This window comes from Artibeus jamaicensis, unplaced genomic scaffold (assembly GCF_021234435.1).
Source record: "Artibeus jamaicensis isolate MK-2021 breed Jamaican fruit bat unplaced genomic scaffold, CSHL_Jam_final scaffold_916, whole genome shotgun sequence".
Lineage (NCBI taxonomy): Eukaryota > Metazoa > Chordata > Mammalia > Chiroptera > Phyllostomidae > Artibeus > Artibeus jamaicensis.
In genome coordinates, this window is record NW_026522059.1 from 18,772,256 (window position 1) to 18,788,577 (window position 16,322).

The 16,322-nt window shown below is 35.7% G+C and overlaps 1 protein-coding gene across 3 annotated transcripts in view; it reads left to right on the forward strand.

Annotated features, from left to right (window-relative positions):
- The window catches only part of CSMD3 (CUB and Sushi multiple domains 3), a 921,636-nt gene that overhangs the window by 779,468 nt on the left and 125,846 nt on the right, over positions 1–16,322 (forward strand). For all 3 annotated transcript variants that reach the window (XM_053661036.1, XM_053661038.1, XM_053661039.1), the window contains 2 exons: positions 8,003–8,099; positions 10,244–10,348. In XM_053661036.1, coding sequence (XP_053517011.1) covers positions 8,003–8,099; positions 10,244–10,348 — 202 coding nt within the window. The remainder of the gene's footprint in view (positions 1–8,002; positions 8,100–10,243; positions 10,349–16,322) is intronic.

Genomic DNA, 16,322 nt, shown 5'->3' on the forward strand with positions numbered 1-16,322 from the left:
CTGTTTCAGAGTTTCCGTTGGACTGTTCTGGACGAAGACTTTCCCCATGTCTCTGCTCTGCCATCCCTAGTGTGTTGCCTTGGGTCTTGAGCTCCCATTCTGGTGGTGGAGGCTGCAACAGCCATGGCCATAACAGCCTTTACACAGCAATATCCGACACCCCAAACTGAACATCTCTGTTTTATATACCTTTAAAACGGGTAAAAGATCTTTTCAAGAAAACTTCCAGCAGACTTCCTCCCCTGTACCATTGATCAAAATTCCAACCATATCCATTCCTAAGCCACTCACCATTCTTGAGCAATAGCAAAAGATTTACTCTGATTTGGCTCAGACAAATCAATGTTATATACCTGAACCAGGCAGGGGGCCTGGGCTTCTCTTATGTGTACAGCTCTCATTTAATTGAACAAAACCCATTCTCTATTCACGAGGCTGCTATTCTGTGAGACAACTGTATCTGCCATACTGTTTCATTTGTGACCATTTTTTTTTTGGTGGGGGTGTGATTTGACTGGTTATTCCATTTTACAAAGAGATTGTTTCCAGATAAAGTGATGGAATTTTACTGTTGAGTAAATATACTTGTGTGCTCCAGGGACAGTAATTATGCTTTACAAAATGTTACATAGTCTGTATTCCATAAAAATAATGATTACTTCTCCAATTGAATCAGAAGGTTTTCCTTTAAGAACTTGAGATGTTTTAGTTATGGAAAAAGTAGCCAAGGTATCATTAATTAAGTAGATGCATAACTTACAATAAAAAATCTAATTTTTAACATACCTTTACAGTATTTCTGGAAATTAAAAAATTTACTTGACAAGTTTCAGGAATCAAATAGGTCAGTAAGCCAATAAGCAAACATGAAACATACATTTTCAGTGTTTTAAGGACATGAAAAATCCAAAGACTGCAGATCTGTGCATACATTCTAGTTAACTGCTACCACTTTCTGACTAATTTGTAAACTCAGGAGACAACCAATCATTCCTACCTTATCATCACTAAAATTAACAAGGATTTTAGGAACAAAAAATGTAGGAACAGAAAGACTGAAACCTTTAGAATCTTTATAGAACATGTATCACACCCTCTGATTATGAAGGTCACTCTAGAGCATGCTTTATGTTAGCATCAGCTTGTCCATTTCTACCTCATCTTAAAATAATAAAACACTGGAGTTTTCCTTCTAGTTCTCAGTCTGTGTTTTCGATGCCTGCAATGTGCCTGCAGCATACAGCGCTCTAATTGAGACAGTCACACAGTGAGCTTTCAGGACCTTGTCATTAAATCCATTGTGCTGCTCATCCCGTTGAGTCTGTCAATGACATTCTGTCCTGCAGATTCTCCCCTCCCTTTTCCAAAACTCCCTTTTGTCTTCTTAGTTTCCATGGCACCACTGCTCTCTTGGACTTCGTTTTCTTCTTGCATCTATGCTCCTGCTTGTACATCCAGGTACATGGACCCCTCTGCCTCTTCAGCTCCTCAAATGTGTTTCTGAGATTGCTGGGCCTTTTCATCTCCTCACACCAGTCTCTCTGCCACCTGTCTGCTTGTGCCACTTCTACTGCCAGTGTGTCCTGATACTGAGGACCTGAGTCATAATAAACCATCAGAACACATTTTTTTTAAGGAAGAACTGACTAAATGACATTTCAAAGCTTAAATATATAACTCAGACCTGTTACCTAAGCTCTAAGCTGTACAGGGTGTTGCAAAAGTAGTTTTACAGTTGTCTGTGCTGAAAATAATGCAAAAATCAATAAATAATAATACAAGAATAATCTCTGTGTGTTTTATACTCACAACTGTAAACCTACTTTTGCCCCACCCTTCATATCCAATGGCCCAACTGGACATTTTCTACTAAACTTCTTGCTGGCATCTTAAATCCAACTTGTTCAAAACTGACTTCGTGATTTTTTTTCTCAAAATGGAGATTTTCCCTGGTGTATTCTGTTTCAGAAGGAGCCCTTCATTCATTCAGCTGCACAAACCAGAAATCTTGAAGATTTTTCTTTGCCTGCTACTCTTCTGAGTAAACTATGTCAGGTCTGTCTTTCACAAATCTAAGGAAGTATTTCTCTCCATCCAGACTTCTACCATTTGAGATTAGGTGGCCATCATCCCTATTCCAAATTCTTACTCTCTGTCAGTCTGTTCTTCATAGGGAAAATAGAGTAACCTTCTAAAAATAAAAATATACTAGCAGCACATTCCTGTTTATAATGCCTCAGTTGTCTGTCCCCTCCATTCCCAATGCCTTGACACAGTTAATTAGGCCTTTGTGCTCTGTCTCCATTCCTTGCCTCTCCTCACATTGCTTTGTTCTTTATGAAAACCTGGCCCTCTCATGGCTCTGAGCCTCTGTGCATGTTGCTCCCTCTGCCTGCAACACTCTCTACAATCCCCTTTGATTTGGCTTACTCTCATCATTATTTCTGTCTCAACTTAGGGTCAGTTTCTGTGGAAGACCTTCCATGAACGTGAGATAAGATTAAATTCCCATTTTATATGCTCCCAGATTCTTGTATTTTCATTGTCATAACATCTGTTGTGTTTTACTGTTATGCTTACTTACTTATAAGTTCATGAGAGTAGTAATCTAGTCTGTTAAAGCAGATAATACAGGGCCTGGCAATGAATGCCCAATAAATACTTGGAGAATGAACTAATGAATACCTTCACAAACACTCAAGCTTTGGGCTATTTCAAGCAGTTAACACAACATAATGAACTAATAGAAATCTATGAAAAAAAGTATGTTAGATATCACTTGCCTTAGTCAAACACTGTTCAAAACTGGACACACATAAATTTTTCACTAAGAAAGCATTTTTGTTTAAGGATTCCACTTTAGAAAACAAATTTTAGTTTAGCAGAGCATTTATCAAACTTATAAAGTGTGAAACATATTGAACTTACAATTTTAAATATTCTAAAGGACTACCAAACATGTATTTCTAATTAATCTCTTATAAGCATGCTAATTAGACATATCATTAATTCATAAGTAATTATATAATATTTGCATACACACATACATATGGAATATATAACATATTTGAAATTTCACTGACTTCACCTAAACGCTACCTGGTGGGTACGCCAGATTTAAAGCAATGCTTCTCTTTATTGTACTCCATTGGACTGAATATGTGTATGGATAAGGAATTACATGAATGCCCAATCAATCCTATATGAGATGAAGTGTGATAACCACTTGTGAAAAAAGAAGCACTTGAAATGCTGATGTACTTACAAATAATATAGGATGATTTAGCATCCTTTGGAAATAACCTCAACAAATAGATCAATTTTTTTCTGTTAATATTATGTGAGAACTTTGTGGGGAGAAAGATTTCCATTTGGTTGCCTATTCATTCTAGCAAAGTATATCGGAGGAAGAATTTCAAAGGGGCTACATTCAACAGTAGCAGATTTATAAAGCAAAGATAAATCTTTATGTGGTAAACCATAGGGAAAAATAGCGGGTTACTAAATTGTCTTAATTTATAGAATGGCTATCACTAATATATTTTTGCACAAAGCACAATAAGATTTGAATGTCTATGTGAGGGATATCTGTGTATGACGGACAACTCCTCCCAATTCAAAGTATTTTTGAACACCGGACCGGCTGCTTCTCTTTTTATCTTTTGCTTGACTCTTGCTTTGGCTTTTGTCCTCATTTGTCCTCAGTCATTTTACTTGGTTTTCTACACATTTTATGTGTTTATTATGCCAAACTGCATTGATAATTTGACCAGAATCCTAGTACTAAATTGTAGTAGTCTTCTGTGGCTGCTATAACAAATTACCATGAATTTGATAGTTTAAAATGATGTAAATTTATTCTCTCAGCCCTGACTGGTGTGTCTTAGTGAATTGAGTTCCAATGTACTAGCCAAAGGGTCACTGGTTCAATTCCCAGTCAGGGCACATACCTGCATTGCAAGCCAGGTACCCAGTAGGGGGCGCATGAAAGGCAACCAAACATTGATATTTCTCTCCCTCTCTCTCCTTTCCCCTCTGTCTAAAAATAAATAAATAAAATCTTAAATTTTTTTAAACTTTTTTATTGATTATGCCATTACATTTGTTCTATTCCCCCCCTCCATTCCCCTCCCCCCTACCCCCCATCCCCACCATTACCCCCCTTTAGTTCATGAACACGTGTCTCAAATTCTTTAGATTCTGTATTCCCCCTACTATTCTTACCCTCCCCCTATCTATATTCTATCTACTGTCTATGCTACTTATTTTCTGTACCTTCTCCCCCCTTCTCCTCCTCCCACTCCCCTGTTGCTAACCCTCCTTGAGATCTTCATTTCTATGTTTCCACTCCTGATCTAGCTGTCCTTTTAGTTTGCTTTTGTTTTAGGTGTGTTGTTACTAACTGTGAGTTTGTTGTCCTTTCACTGTTCATCTTTTTTATCTTCTTTTTCTTAGGTAAGTACCTTTAACATTTCATATAATAAGGGCTTGGTGATGATGAACTCCTTGAATTTGGTCTTATCTGAGAAGCACTCTATCTGTCCTTCCATTCTAAATGAAAACTTTGCTGGATAGAGCAATCTTGGTTGTAGGACTCCGTATTGTCAATTTTCTGTGTGGCTTGGTTGTGTTTTTTGTTGTTAAAAATAGTTGTTCTTAGATTTGGTTGTGCACGGAAGCAAAGTGGTTCCACCTACAACTCCATCTTGGCAGAAGTACTCTAAAATCTTAAATTAAAAAAGATATTCTCTCATGTTACTGGAGGCTAGAAGTTCCAATCCAATTCGTATGCGCTGAAAACATGGCGCTGAGGGGCTGCATGTCCAGTCCCCACCCTCCCCACACACGACTGCAGACTGAGCAGGACAGTCCTCCCTGCCTCTGCCGCCTTCTGGTGGCTGACTGCATTCCTCGGTGTCTGGTCGCACCACTCCAAGCTCTGCCTCTGTGTTCATGTTGCCTTCTCCTCCTCTGTCTGGATCAAATCTCCTTGGCATCTTTCACCTAAGACAATCATTCTTATGTGAAATGCATTTTGAGCCCATGTGAATGATCCAGGATAATCTCCCTACCTCAAGATCCTTGGTTTAATCAAATGTAAAAGAACATTTTTCCATGTAGGCAATATTCACAAGCCCCAAGGGATTAGAACGTGATATCTTTGGGGGCCATTATTCAGTCTGCTGTACATTTGTACCCACACCCAGAATTAGGCATATTTTCTTCCTCCTGCCAAGGTAATAGGTTTTTCTGGAGCTGTCTACATTTTTGTTCTTACCACCAGTCTGATCTCATTGAGTCAGAAATGAAAAGATAAATTATTCTTAACTCTTATTTCCCACTTTTTAAAATTTAATTATTGTTCAAGTACAGTTTTCTGTCTTTTACTCCCAGCCCAGCCCACCTCCCCAGTGCTCCCCACCTCCCTCCCATTTCCACCCCCTTAGTTGTTGTCCATGTGTCCTTTACAGGGACTCGTATAGTTATTCTTAACTCGTATTCCTCACTTTCTTCTCTTGTTCAAATCATGCAAAAGCCACTAACATTCCCTACAGCAACACGTGTGACATCTGGGTACCACTTGCTCCTCTTCCTGCCTCCAGCCTACCTCAGTCTGTCCTTGCTTCTCGCACAGGCTGTGGCAGTGGACATTAAACTCATCTCTTCACTTTCACTTCCTCTACCCAGTGCAGCACTGAACTTAAAGCACAGTCCTGACTGTGCTCCTTTTATTTTACCTGCTTCTAAAACCTTTAGCGGAAGACTCTTCAGTTGCATAACTAATATGGTGTTCAGCCTTTTCTCTCTCTTGACCTCTCTCTTAGCTAAGATAAATTTAATTCTTAACACACAATGGGTGCTATCCTAAGCTAAAATTAATTTGCTTTTTATAAAAAATTTATGAACCACATATCTTAATTACAATGATTTATGTAAGTAATCTAAGGCAGCCATTTTCAACCTTTTTCGTGTCATGACACACAGAAACTAATTACTAAAATTCTGCAGCACACCAAAAATTTTGGTTTTTGCTGATCTGAAAAAAAAAGGTATAATTTTGGTTTACTCACACTGGACACTTACTGTTGTATTGGCTGTTGTCATTTTTTATTTGACAATCTCAGGGAAAAGAGCTCCGTGACCCTGATTAAATAAATAGTCAGGTACTGCACGTTTTAAAATTTCTTGAGGCACAACAGTTGAAAAACACTGATCCAAGGTGTAGAGTGAGCAGCCACTCCTCCAGATTTACATGCCATTAAAACTCCAGAGATTCTGGCAAAACTCAGGAGTAGAGAGAGACAGGAGGTTGCAAACCCAGACACTCTAACTCTAATGTCTCTTTTATTTATCCACTAGGCACTCCTCTTTCTAAATTTTCTCTCCTTGTTCAAAGTTTGCATGCATGTGTTTCCTCTTATGTAAATGCCCTCCACTGTGGCTAAATTGGATTACTAATGGTTCACTAAATCCACCTCTTGGCTGGACTTCTCCACATTTTTACTAACTCAATAATTCCTTTTGGTGGAAAACCTCTCGATACATTGAGCTTATCTCAACTGTCAGTCCCTGCGTGGATTCTTAATTCAATTTTATTTTTTTTAACTGAATGTGATCTTTTCTTTTCCTGAATTGAAGGGAAAGAAAACATTCAAAAAGAATGGATCATTGTTTAAGGAGGTGATAATTATAGTACAATCACACAGCTTTAATTCTGGTCTTCTTCCTGTCCTGGGGCATTGCCATGGGGCTGACTGCCTGTCACACAGGCAGGGTATCTGTTGCCATGTGGCACTCACCCCTAGTGCCTGGGAAGGAGACCCTAGGCTTCACTTGCATGGGAGAATGGGGATGGGCCATTTGTGGATAAGACATATTTGATGAATGCAACCGCTATAATTATTTAGCAAGTATGTTGTGCTTTCTTTAGCTAAATACTTTGGAACACTGAAGCCAAATAAAATCATGGACTTTAATAAAGTTATTCCTTTCCCCTCTCCAAAGCTGTCAACTCTGTGATAAAACAAAGAGAAAAACAGGTAACATCCACAGTTGTGAGGATCCTGTGGGTTCTTGCGAAGCTCAAGCTGTGCTAAGTGAAGCGCAACAGAGTAACACATGCCTCTTTCCTTAAATAAAATTTAAGACATGAGAGACTTATACTCCAGCATCTCCCTTATCAACCTTACAGATTTTCCCAGGGATTGTGATTCATTCATAAAAAAATAATCTCCAAAAGATGTACATAAATTAGTTACAAATTGCCATTTTGGCTATCTATTCTGAGACCTATTAAATATGGATGTAGGAAATAATAATGTTAAAATTTTTATATATAGTAAAATAATTTTGTTTTATGTATTGAAAGTTCATTTAAAACTTGCAATATTTTCTAGAAGAGTACCAAACAAAATGAATTGTCTTTCAGCTATTTAATTAACCTAATAAGCAATTTGATGGGGGAAATTTTTTAAATAAAAGACAAGAAATTGAACAAAGGTTATGCAAATAAATGAAAATATATTGTATCCAGGATAATTCTAGGAACTTTTATAGTATAAGGCCCTGTATACGTGTAGACCACAAACGTGGTTATTTCCTAACAGCTAACCCAAATGAGAAAACTCAATCCCTGACAAGAATCTAATTACACTCCAAAGCATAAAAGTTAACCAGTCGTTTGGAGCATGCATTGGGATCCTAGAACTGAGATACTAGAATAACACAAAACGTTTAACGAAGGGAATGCTCTGGGGTGGTGACGAACTCCGTGTTGCACCCATAGTGAACACTGCTGGTGTCCTGTGGGGCACTTCTCATGGCCGTCACTCGTGTAGGCCAAAGCTGTAATGCCAAGGATCAGTTGTGCCGAAGTTCTTTTAGGAAGGGCCACAGAGATCCCTTGCAGGATTTAGCACTCTCTTCTAGGACGTGTAGATAAATGACAGCATATTTATTTTGTTAGAAACACGTGTCCTTACCAGCAGTTATTCTTTCACAGGTCCAAGTTGTCAGCTTTGCTACAGAACATAATTGGGACTCTCTGGACTTTTACGATGGGGGAGACAGCAATGCTCCAAGGCTTGGAAGTTATTCAGGTAAACACGAGAGCTGAGCTTCATTAAAATACTGTTATGCTTAGTAGTTTTAAACTCTCTCGCTCTAAAAAATGCTCCCCACAACTATGACTTGGTGGTTTTCGTTTGCTTTTTAAAACTATATGCAATGAGCTAAATCGCAAAGGTAGACATTTGAAAGACTTTAAAGGTAATGAATAGAAATTCTATTTAAAACCTTACTATGTTTTCTACTATATTTGTGTACTTGTTTACTGATGCTTGTATGTGAAGGGTAGCATTTTCCCCTGTGCTTCATCAGTGATATGTGTGGTGTACCCTTTACCCTTAAAAAAAAGAGTGAGTAATAGTAGATAAACATTAGACAGTACCTGATAATTATGGTATGTCCACTTAATAGAATTTTATGTAGCCATCAAAATAATTATAAAGACTGTGTAAAAAGATGCTATAAGCTATAATGTACTATTGAGTGCCAATAAAGAGAACATATGGTCATTTCTATGAAATGAATAAAATTATATAAATTTAATGTATACACATGTACCAAGATTAGAAGCTTTTAAAATTTGTTAAGATTTTTAAAGGTAATTTATGTAATAATCCAACAAGTTCTTGTAGCATGTAAAAGGTTACTTTAATTTTAACTATGCATTTTACATTAACTTTAATTATACTTTTAAACTCTAGAAATATGAACATTGTTAAAGTGGTAACTTACATGTTTTAGATACACTGCAATAAGGTTGAATGGATTTTTTTTATTGTTTTTTAAATAGAGTATTATAACCAGCTTTTTAGCATCATCACTGAGGAAAGAAAAGAAGACATATTTAGAGTAGGAGTGATTGATTTAGACTTAAAATATATTTTAGATATTTTGACAAAACATTCCTGAAAAAAATATTTATAAAATTTTGAGTATACACTTGTTTATAATACATTAGGTATAATGTGTTCCTAAGGATGTATACTAAAGTGAAGATGATAAAAGTGATAAATAATATGTTCATGATAACCAAGCCCTGTGGGAGGCTTGCCATAAATCTCTCATGTGATCCATCTAGCAGGTCCTCACAGGTGATGGAAGCTTAGAGACCTTGCATTGCCCATGGTTGTACAGTTAAGGTTAGAATGAGGCTAGGGCATAGCTGATGTGACTCTGGAGCCAGGGGACTGAGATTTAGATTTCCTTAGGGGTGAATGGCCGGTTGAGTGATCTTTTGAGATTTTATTTACCTCTGTCTTCAGTGATGCACTATGGAAACTGTGGACAAAGTTCAGGAAAAAAGAAAAAAGGCTATTGTGTGTTCTGTAATGAGTTTGTTGTGATTTCTTTGAAAGAGCAATCAGTGGTTAAGGTTCACAGAGTTGCGCAAAGTAAGTGTAAAGTAACTAGTTACATACCAAAAGCTGTTTGCACACTGTCATCTGATCTGTTCATTGGACTTTATCTTAAAACATAGAACTGACATTTATTTTTATGCTTGTTATTCAAAACTGCTTGAGTTGTAATCTTACGGGCCTTAAACTATTACTCAGGGTCATATAGTCAAGAAGTATTTGGTTTAAACAGATATTTTATATTTCCACTCAATAATTGAATAAAGTTGATTTCCTTTAGAAGTTTAGAAGAACATCAGTATGATGCATTTGCTGAAAGACAAGGCTAATGCTAGCTCATGAACGGGATTTTTTTAATGCTACCTACCAGCTTTGCTATCAGAGTATAAGAAACATTAAGGTACTTGACCTGATATAAAATAACATATAATAAAGGACAATAAATGAATATCTCCTCTGAAGCCTTAAGTTAGTATACCATAAAAATCACATGCAAACTTTAAAATTAACTGTATGAAATATTGAAGTCCACATGAAATTCAAAACATTTATTTTGGGTGACCATAGCATGTACTACTCTAACTTTACCAGCTCTTTGCTTCTATTTTTAGGGAGCAATCTGAGGGAATCTTAAAGGTCTTTCCCCTTGGAGATAATCTGAATAAAATGGGAGAAATATTTGTATTAAAAATTTATTGAAAAAAAAGAACAAATATATAATTTTAGTGATAACCTACTAGCTGATTAGTAGTTAACTTACTTAGTTTTATTGTGGTTTTTGTTACATGAACATTGAGCTGCCTTTTCAATTATCATTTCAGGAACAACGATACCTCATCTTTTGAACAGTACATCTAACAATCTGTATCTAAATTTTCAGTCGGACATCAGTGTTTCTGCTGCAGGATTTCACCTTGAATACACAGGTAAATATAATGTTGTGTGCTGTTGAGAAAAGTTAAGAACCATTATATTAAACTTTAAAATCAATTTTATGAATATAGAAATTAACTGGAATTTGTCAAAAAAGAACAGTTGACTTATTTTTTAAAGATTTCGATGTGTCCCTTGAATTCAGTTACAAATCTATGTGTATCAAGTTCTGATTTTCATCAGAATTTACAAGTTCTTTTTTAGTTTTAAGAACACTGAGCACGAAATCTATGCCCTTAACAAAAGTGCATCTTTAAGTGCACAGTACGGTAGAATTCACTATAGGCACAAATACAGCAGATCTCTATAACTTTCTCACCTCGCATAACAAACTTTATTTTTGGTGTGTGGCAGCTTCCCACTTCTTTCCCTCAACCCCCGGAACCAGCATCTTACTGACTGCTTCTGAGTGTTCACCTTTTTGGTGTCCCACGTGTAAATGAGAACATGCGACATTTGTTTCCTCTGTCGGACTTACGTACTTAGCATAACATTCTCAAGGTCCTTCCGTGTTGTTGCAAAAGTGAGGATCTCCTTCTTTCCCATGGTTTGAATAATATTCATATATGTATATATGAATAATATTTGTATATAGTGTCTATCATTTATATATGAGTGTTGTACATATATATATAGAAATAACACATCTTCATTTCTTTGTGTATAAACAGAGGCCACTTAGATTATTTCCATATCTTAGTTATTGTTAATAATGCTGCAGTGAATATACAGTACTGATACATTTTTAAGATCCTGATTTTATTTCCTTTGGATATATAATCAGAAGCAGGACTACTGGACTATATGATACTTCTATTTTGAATTTTTGGAGGTGCCTTCATTGTGATTGTGCTGGTTCATGTCCTCATCAGCGGAGCACAAAGGTTCCTTTTTTGTCACATCCTCACCCATACTTGTTGTTTCTTTCTGTTTTGTAATGTATCATTGTAACGTTAATAGATTACAAATCAAAATATATTTATTCATTTATTCTTCATTCAACCAATACATTTTTGAAAAACCTACTAAATATCACATACTATGCTCCGCATGGGAAATGCGAAGATAAATATATCACTGTCTTTTTTGATGAGATCTCAGTGTAGGAGAGACAGAGAAGTACAGCAAAATACAGTGTTCTGAATATAGGAGATATTTATGGTAGAGTACATAAAAGCAACACATAATCAGCTTCATTTATGAAGTTCAGGAAATATTTCAAGTAGGAGGTGACACTTGGGTTTTTTTATATGAACAAGTACGAGTTTTACAATTTGACAAGAGTGGATATTTTCAGCATGAAAACATTGGGTTCTGTTAGTGCTGTGATATAAAGGCCAGACCCCCCTAAAACCAGAATTTATTTCTAAAAAATGATGTATTTATTCTTACATGTTTAAACTGTAGTCACCATCATCATACTTTCCATTTGATGCAATACACATAGCAAGGTTTTTTTTTTCTACTACCCCAGATTTTGAGCTCTGAATTTCGATGCCTTCAAGTGCTTCTCTCATTTTTTTTTCACCTCTTCCACATCAGCAAAAAGTTTCCTTTTGTGGATTTTTTTTTCATCCAGGGAAACAAACAAACAAACAAACAAACAAAAAAGGAATCTCTGGGTGTGATCTGGTGAACAGGGAGCATGGGCATGGGGCTCATGCCATTTTTGGTCAAAAACTTCTGGACACTCAGCGCACTATGAGCAAGTCCATTTGTAAATCACCCCTCATGAAATGGGAAAACGTGTTGAAAGAGTCTTCAAAAAACATTCACCGAAGCTGAGTGCAGCCTCTCACAACAACACCAGCCGTACACCAATACAGATGGGTTCCAGAACACTCACCTGACAGGGAAGCCTGCATGACAAGGGTCCCACCCTCCAGAAGATAAGTCCAGATTTGGTGGGTTCCCCCTTTGTATGGCTTGTTGGGAGAATTTCAACTAGTTCAGCAGGGCTAAGCTAAGGTTTATGGCAGCAAAAAGAACTAATGTTTATATAGGTAGGATGACTCCTGAAAGTTGTAGGGTGTCATGATCAGAAATCTAACTTTTTTGCAAGTAATGCAGTTAAAAGCAGCACATGTTATAATATTTATTCATAATCACAAATAATTTACAACAATTTTTTTTAAAACCCTTGTATATGTAAAGCCCCTTTTACATTTCTAACATGTTTTCTTAAATGCCATAAGGGTCCTTTATTGGTATATGACAAATAATATAAGAATATAAAAATTTAATGGGATATGTTATCCAATGATCTATAATATTTTTCAAACTGTTCTTTTGGTTAGAAAGTCTGAATTATGTTCAATAAATGAAGGAAATTGAGCCATATCCTAGTTATCAAATATTAGGTGTTAGTATACATAGAAGCTTGTCTTTGAGATGAAGAACTGAGAGTTTAACTACCCTTAAGGAAAAAAAAATGACTTTTGGATTTAAATATTGAAATTTTCAGTCTTAAAATCTACAATCTTTTTGCAGAAAAGGCATACTCTAAATACAATTTAAGCATCTTTAATCATGATTTTTAATTTAAGAAGTCAAGCACCTAACTATGTCAAGGGAAAGCTGATTAGGATTGTAGGGGGAGTGGGTTATGAATGACATACAGCTCTGCCCTAATCAAGGTTAACCTTATTATGTCAAATGTGGATTTTTGTCTATATTTGTGATTATTTATCCAACTATAAAAACCAGTTATTTCTGTAAAATGAGCAGTGAAGAACGAATGCTAATACTTTCTAAATTATTTATCTGATTTAAACTCAGGAAATGTGGGAAAGAACTCACCGTTGCTAATGAATATGCATAAGAACAAATGGTATATTGATGTATTCGTGTGCAGTTGCTTTAAATAAGACCAACACCACTCCTAATGGTCTAAGGCTGCTCACAGGGAATTCCCTTTAATTTGTTAGGTTTCAATTCACATAATCTCAAGTACATGTTTACAAAATTATGCTTTTTGTTCAAACTGGTCCCCAGATAGTTCCTAAGAGTCATTAGATATACGAATTTTCCACCCGAGAGAAAAACAAATGGACAGAAAACTAAGCACCATACTTAGATGACAAGACAATATTAACTGTATTTTTCAGAAACCAGAAGGTGGAATATTATCAGAAGATGATAAGATGATCACCAATTTTTTTAAATATTGTATTGAGGGGCCTAAACCAAGACATTGAAATATTTGCTGACTGTTTTCTTTTAATTGGAATGAAATTCAAAAAACCTTCCTGGATTAAAGTAAATACAATTTAAAAATACTAGTATTATGAAAATTCTGTGGAATTGTATTAAAACATAATTTTTTATCAAATCAAAACAAAGAAGTGAAAGTACTTTCCAGGTATCAAAAAGACCTTTTTGGAGGGGGAAATTAAATAGTTATAACTTAGTGAGGGAGGTGGGGAGCACTGGGGGGTGGTGGGCTGGGATGGGAGTAAAAGACAGACAACTGTACTTGAACTATAATTAAATTTTTAATGTTTAAAAATAATTTTAAAAATAAAAATAATATGGCATAATTTTTTAAAAACTTAGTAACATTGTCACCTACAAATACTCTAGTTGCAAGTGGTGTTTTTAATAAAGTGAGGGAATTTAAATTAAAATAGGAACTATAAACAAGAACTGAAGAAGTGAAGAGAAATAGTGGAGATACAGAGTTACGGAGCCTGGAAAAAGAGGGGCAGTAAGACAGAGGGACAGAGAAAGAGAGGAGAAGAAAGAAAAATGATAGATCTAGTGAAACCAGGGCCAGAGGATACCTAATATTCTTTAAATTAGTTAGGGTTTGGGACTATTCTTCATGTTTTCAAATCCATTGTGTAATTCACATTGACATTAACATAGTAATTGTAAAACATTAAGTGAAAGGGAATGGCGGGTTAAACAAGGAAATTTGAAATACAGCTTTATGAATTAAAATAACTGATACCTTCTGCTCTGGTCTCTAAGGACAAACTTATGAAACAAGCTATGGCAACACTTGCAGCTGCTTTGTTAGGAACAGAGTGAAAAGCAGGTACATGCAGTTCATGTAGTGGGACAAACACTGTGAAGAGCAGCTGTGGTTTGAGTGGAGTGTTCAGGGGCACGAACCAAAGGCCCTGTGATCACTCAGTGCCCTGGAGACCTCAGTTTCAAGGAACTCCAGAGCCGACACCCAAGCCTAGTGGCTTTTTTTTTTTTTCAAATACTTCATCTTGTTTTTGGAAAGGGAATCATAATTTCTGTCAAGTTTCAAAATAGTCATTTCCCTTCATGGACACACATCCATTTTGTTCTAATGCAAGAATCTCTTCATTGGTGGAAGCAGGTTGTATTAACTAGACATAAATTTTTTAAAGAACTTTATATATTCAGAAGCCCCTGAAGTCCCGGGCTGAGATATGAGAACACAATAGCCTGTACAGGAAAAAATTGTATATTTTAATGAACATAAAATGGGCTAAAAGGAAATGAAAGTTAAACTCTTGCTGTCTTGCTAAGTAAAAGTGTAATGCTTAAGCAGTTGTGTTCCGGACAAAATAATTGTGTGCATTTTAAATACAATAGTTATATTTACTTTTCTCCATGGAGAATACCTATTTCGCTGCACATCTTTGGCGTTTCATTTGTGACAGTCTCTAAGATAAAAGTTCTGCCCACAGGGTAACATAAGGAAGGAATCACAGCGGGCAAATAACAGTCTCATAATCACACTCTGAATACCAGCAACAGATGCAAAAGACATTAAGGTTTGCTATAAAAAGGATAGATTTCATGTTTTTTTTTTTTTAAACCAAGAAAGTAAACTCTATATTCCTAAAGGAGTATTTTAAATAGTAAAGGTTTCAGGAAACATAGCATGTGTCCTGTTGTGGGAAAGGAAATTCGCCTGAGGTTTCTTCCAGGGAGTAAGGTCTTCAGGAAAAAAAAAAAAAAAAACCTAGATTATTTGATGGCAGAGTTACTAGATAGATATGCCTTGCTTTTCATGTACTTAAAAAGTAAGTGCCTAACAAACAGACTGATTTTTATCTATAGTGCTCTTTTGAATTTGAGATCATAACATTTTAACTTGGAATACCTGATTATTATTAATAATAATAAAAAACAAATCTGATGTTTCTTCTGCCCAATCGATTCTTCACATGCCTTGGAAGGCACAAGGAAAATATAAGGCAAATATACCATAGTTCTGGAGTTGAAAGGATACATTTCTCTCTGCTCGATAAAGAGGTTGAAACGTTAGTTAATAATCTGCTTAGTATTTTGCTTTTTTCTACCTTGAGTTATCAAAAGTCGACATGAACATACATTATTCTTTTTGTTGAGAAAGTGTGCTGATTTGGTAGTTAAGTGAATAGATATAGCTGCTCTGAGTTTATATTATTTCCAATATTTTTTAAATGTAAAGTATTAAATTTCTTTGTCCCCTAATCTACATGATGGTAGGAATCAATTTTTAAAATGACAATGCATGGGGTTTTTTTGTCTTTAAATACATGTGGTACTGGTTGTAATTATATATCTTACATAAACCTATTTGTTGTAGCAAAAATGTCCCTTGTACAATGAATGCTATTAAATGTATCAGTTGTTAGTAGGCTTCCGTGAAGTGAATTTGTAATTTCTAGTCTCTCAGCCCCTTTGATTCTGGTAAAGGTTCATCACTGATAATTTTGAAATAATTATTTGACTATAATATGCATATGCAAGTTCCTTCATATTTCCTTAAATTTTTTGAGACACACATTTGAGTCTCAATAATGGAAATTCCTAGAAGTAAAGTAGAATATCTATAAATCAATGAACAGTTTTGGGTTTGAATTTATAACACATATATGTTTTAAAAGGGCAAAATACAGGCAGTAATGTTGTTTGCAAATGGAGGGGTGGTCAGAGGTCTCAGGATGCAGTCTCTGAGGAAGCCAAAGGCACCAGTTAATGTTACTGGACTGAAAGGGT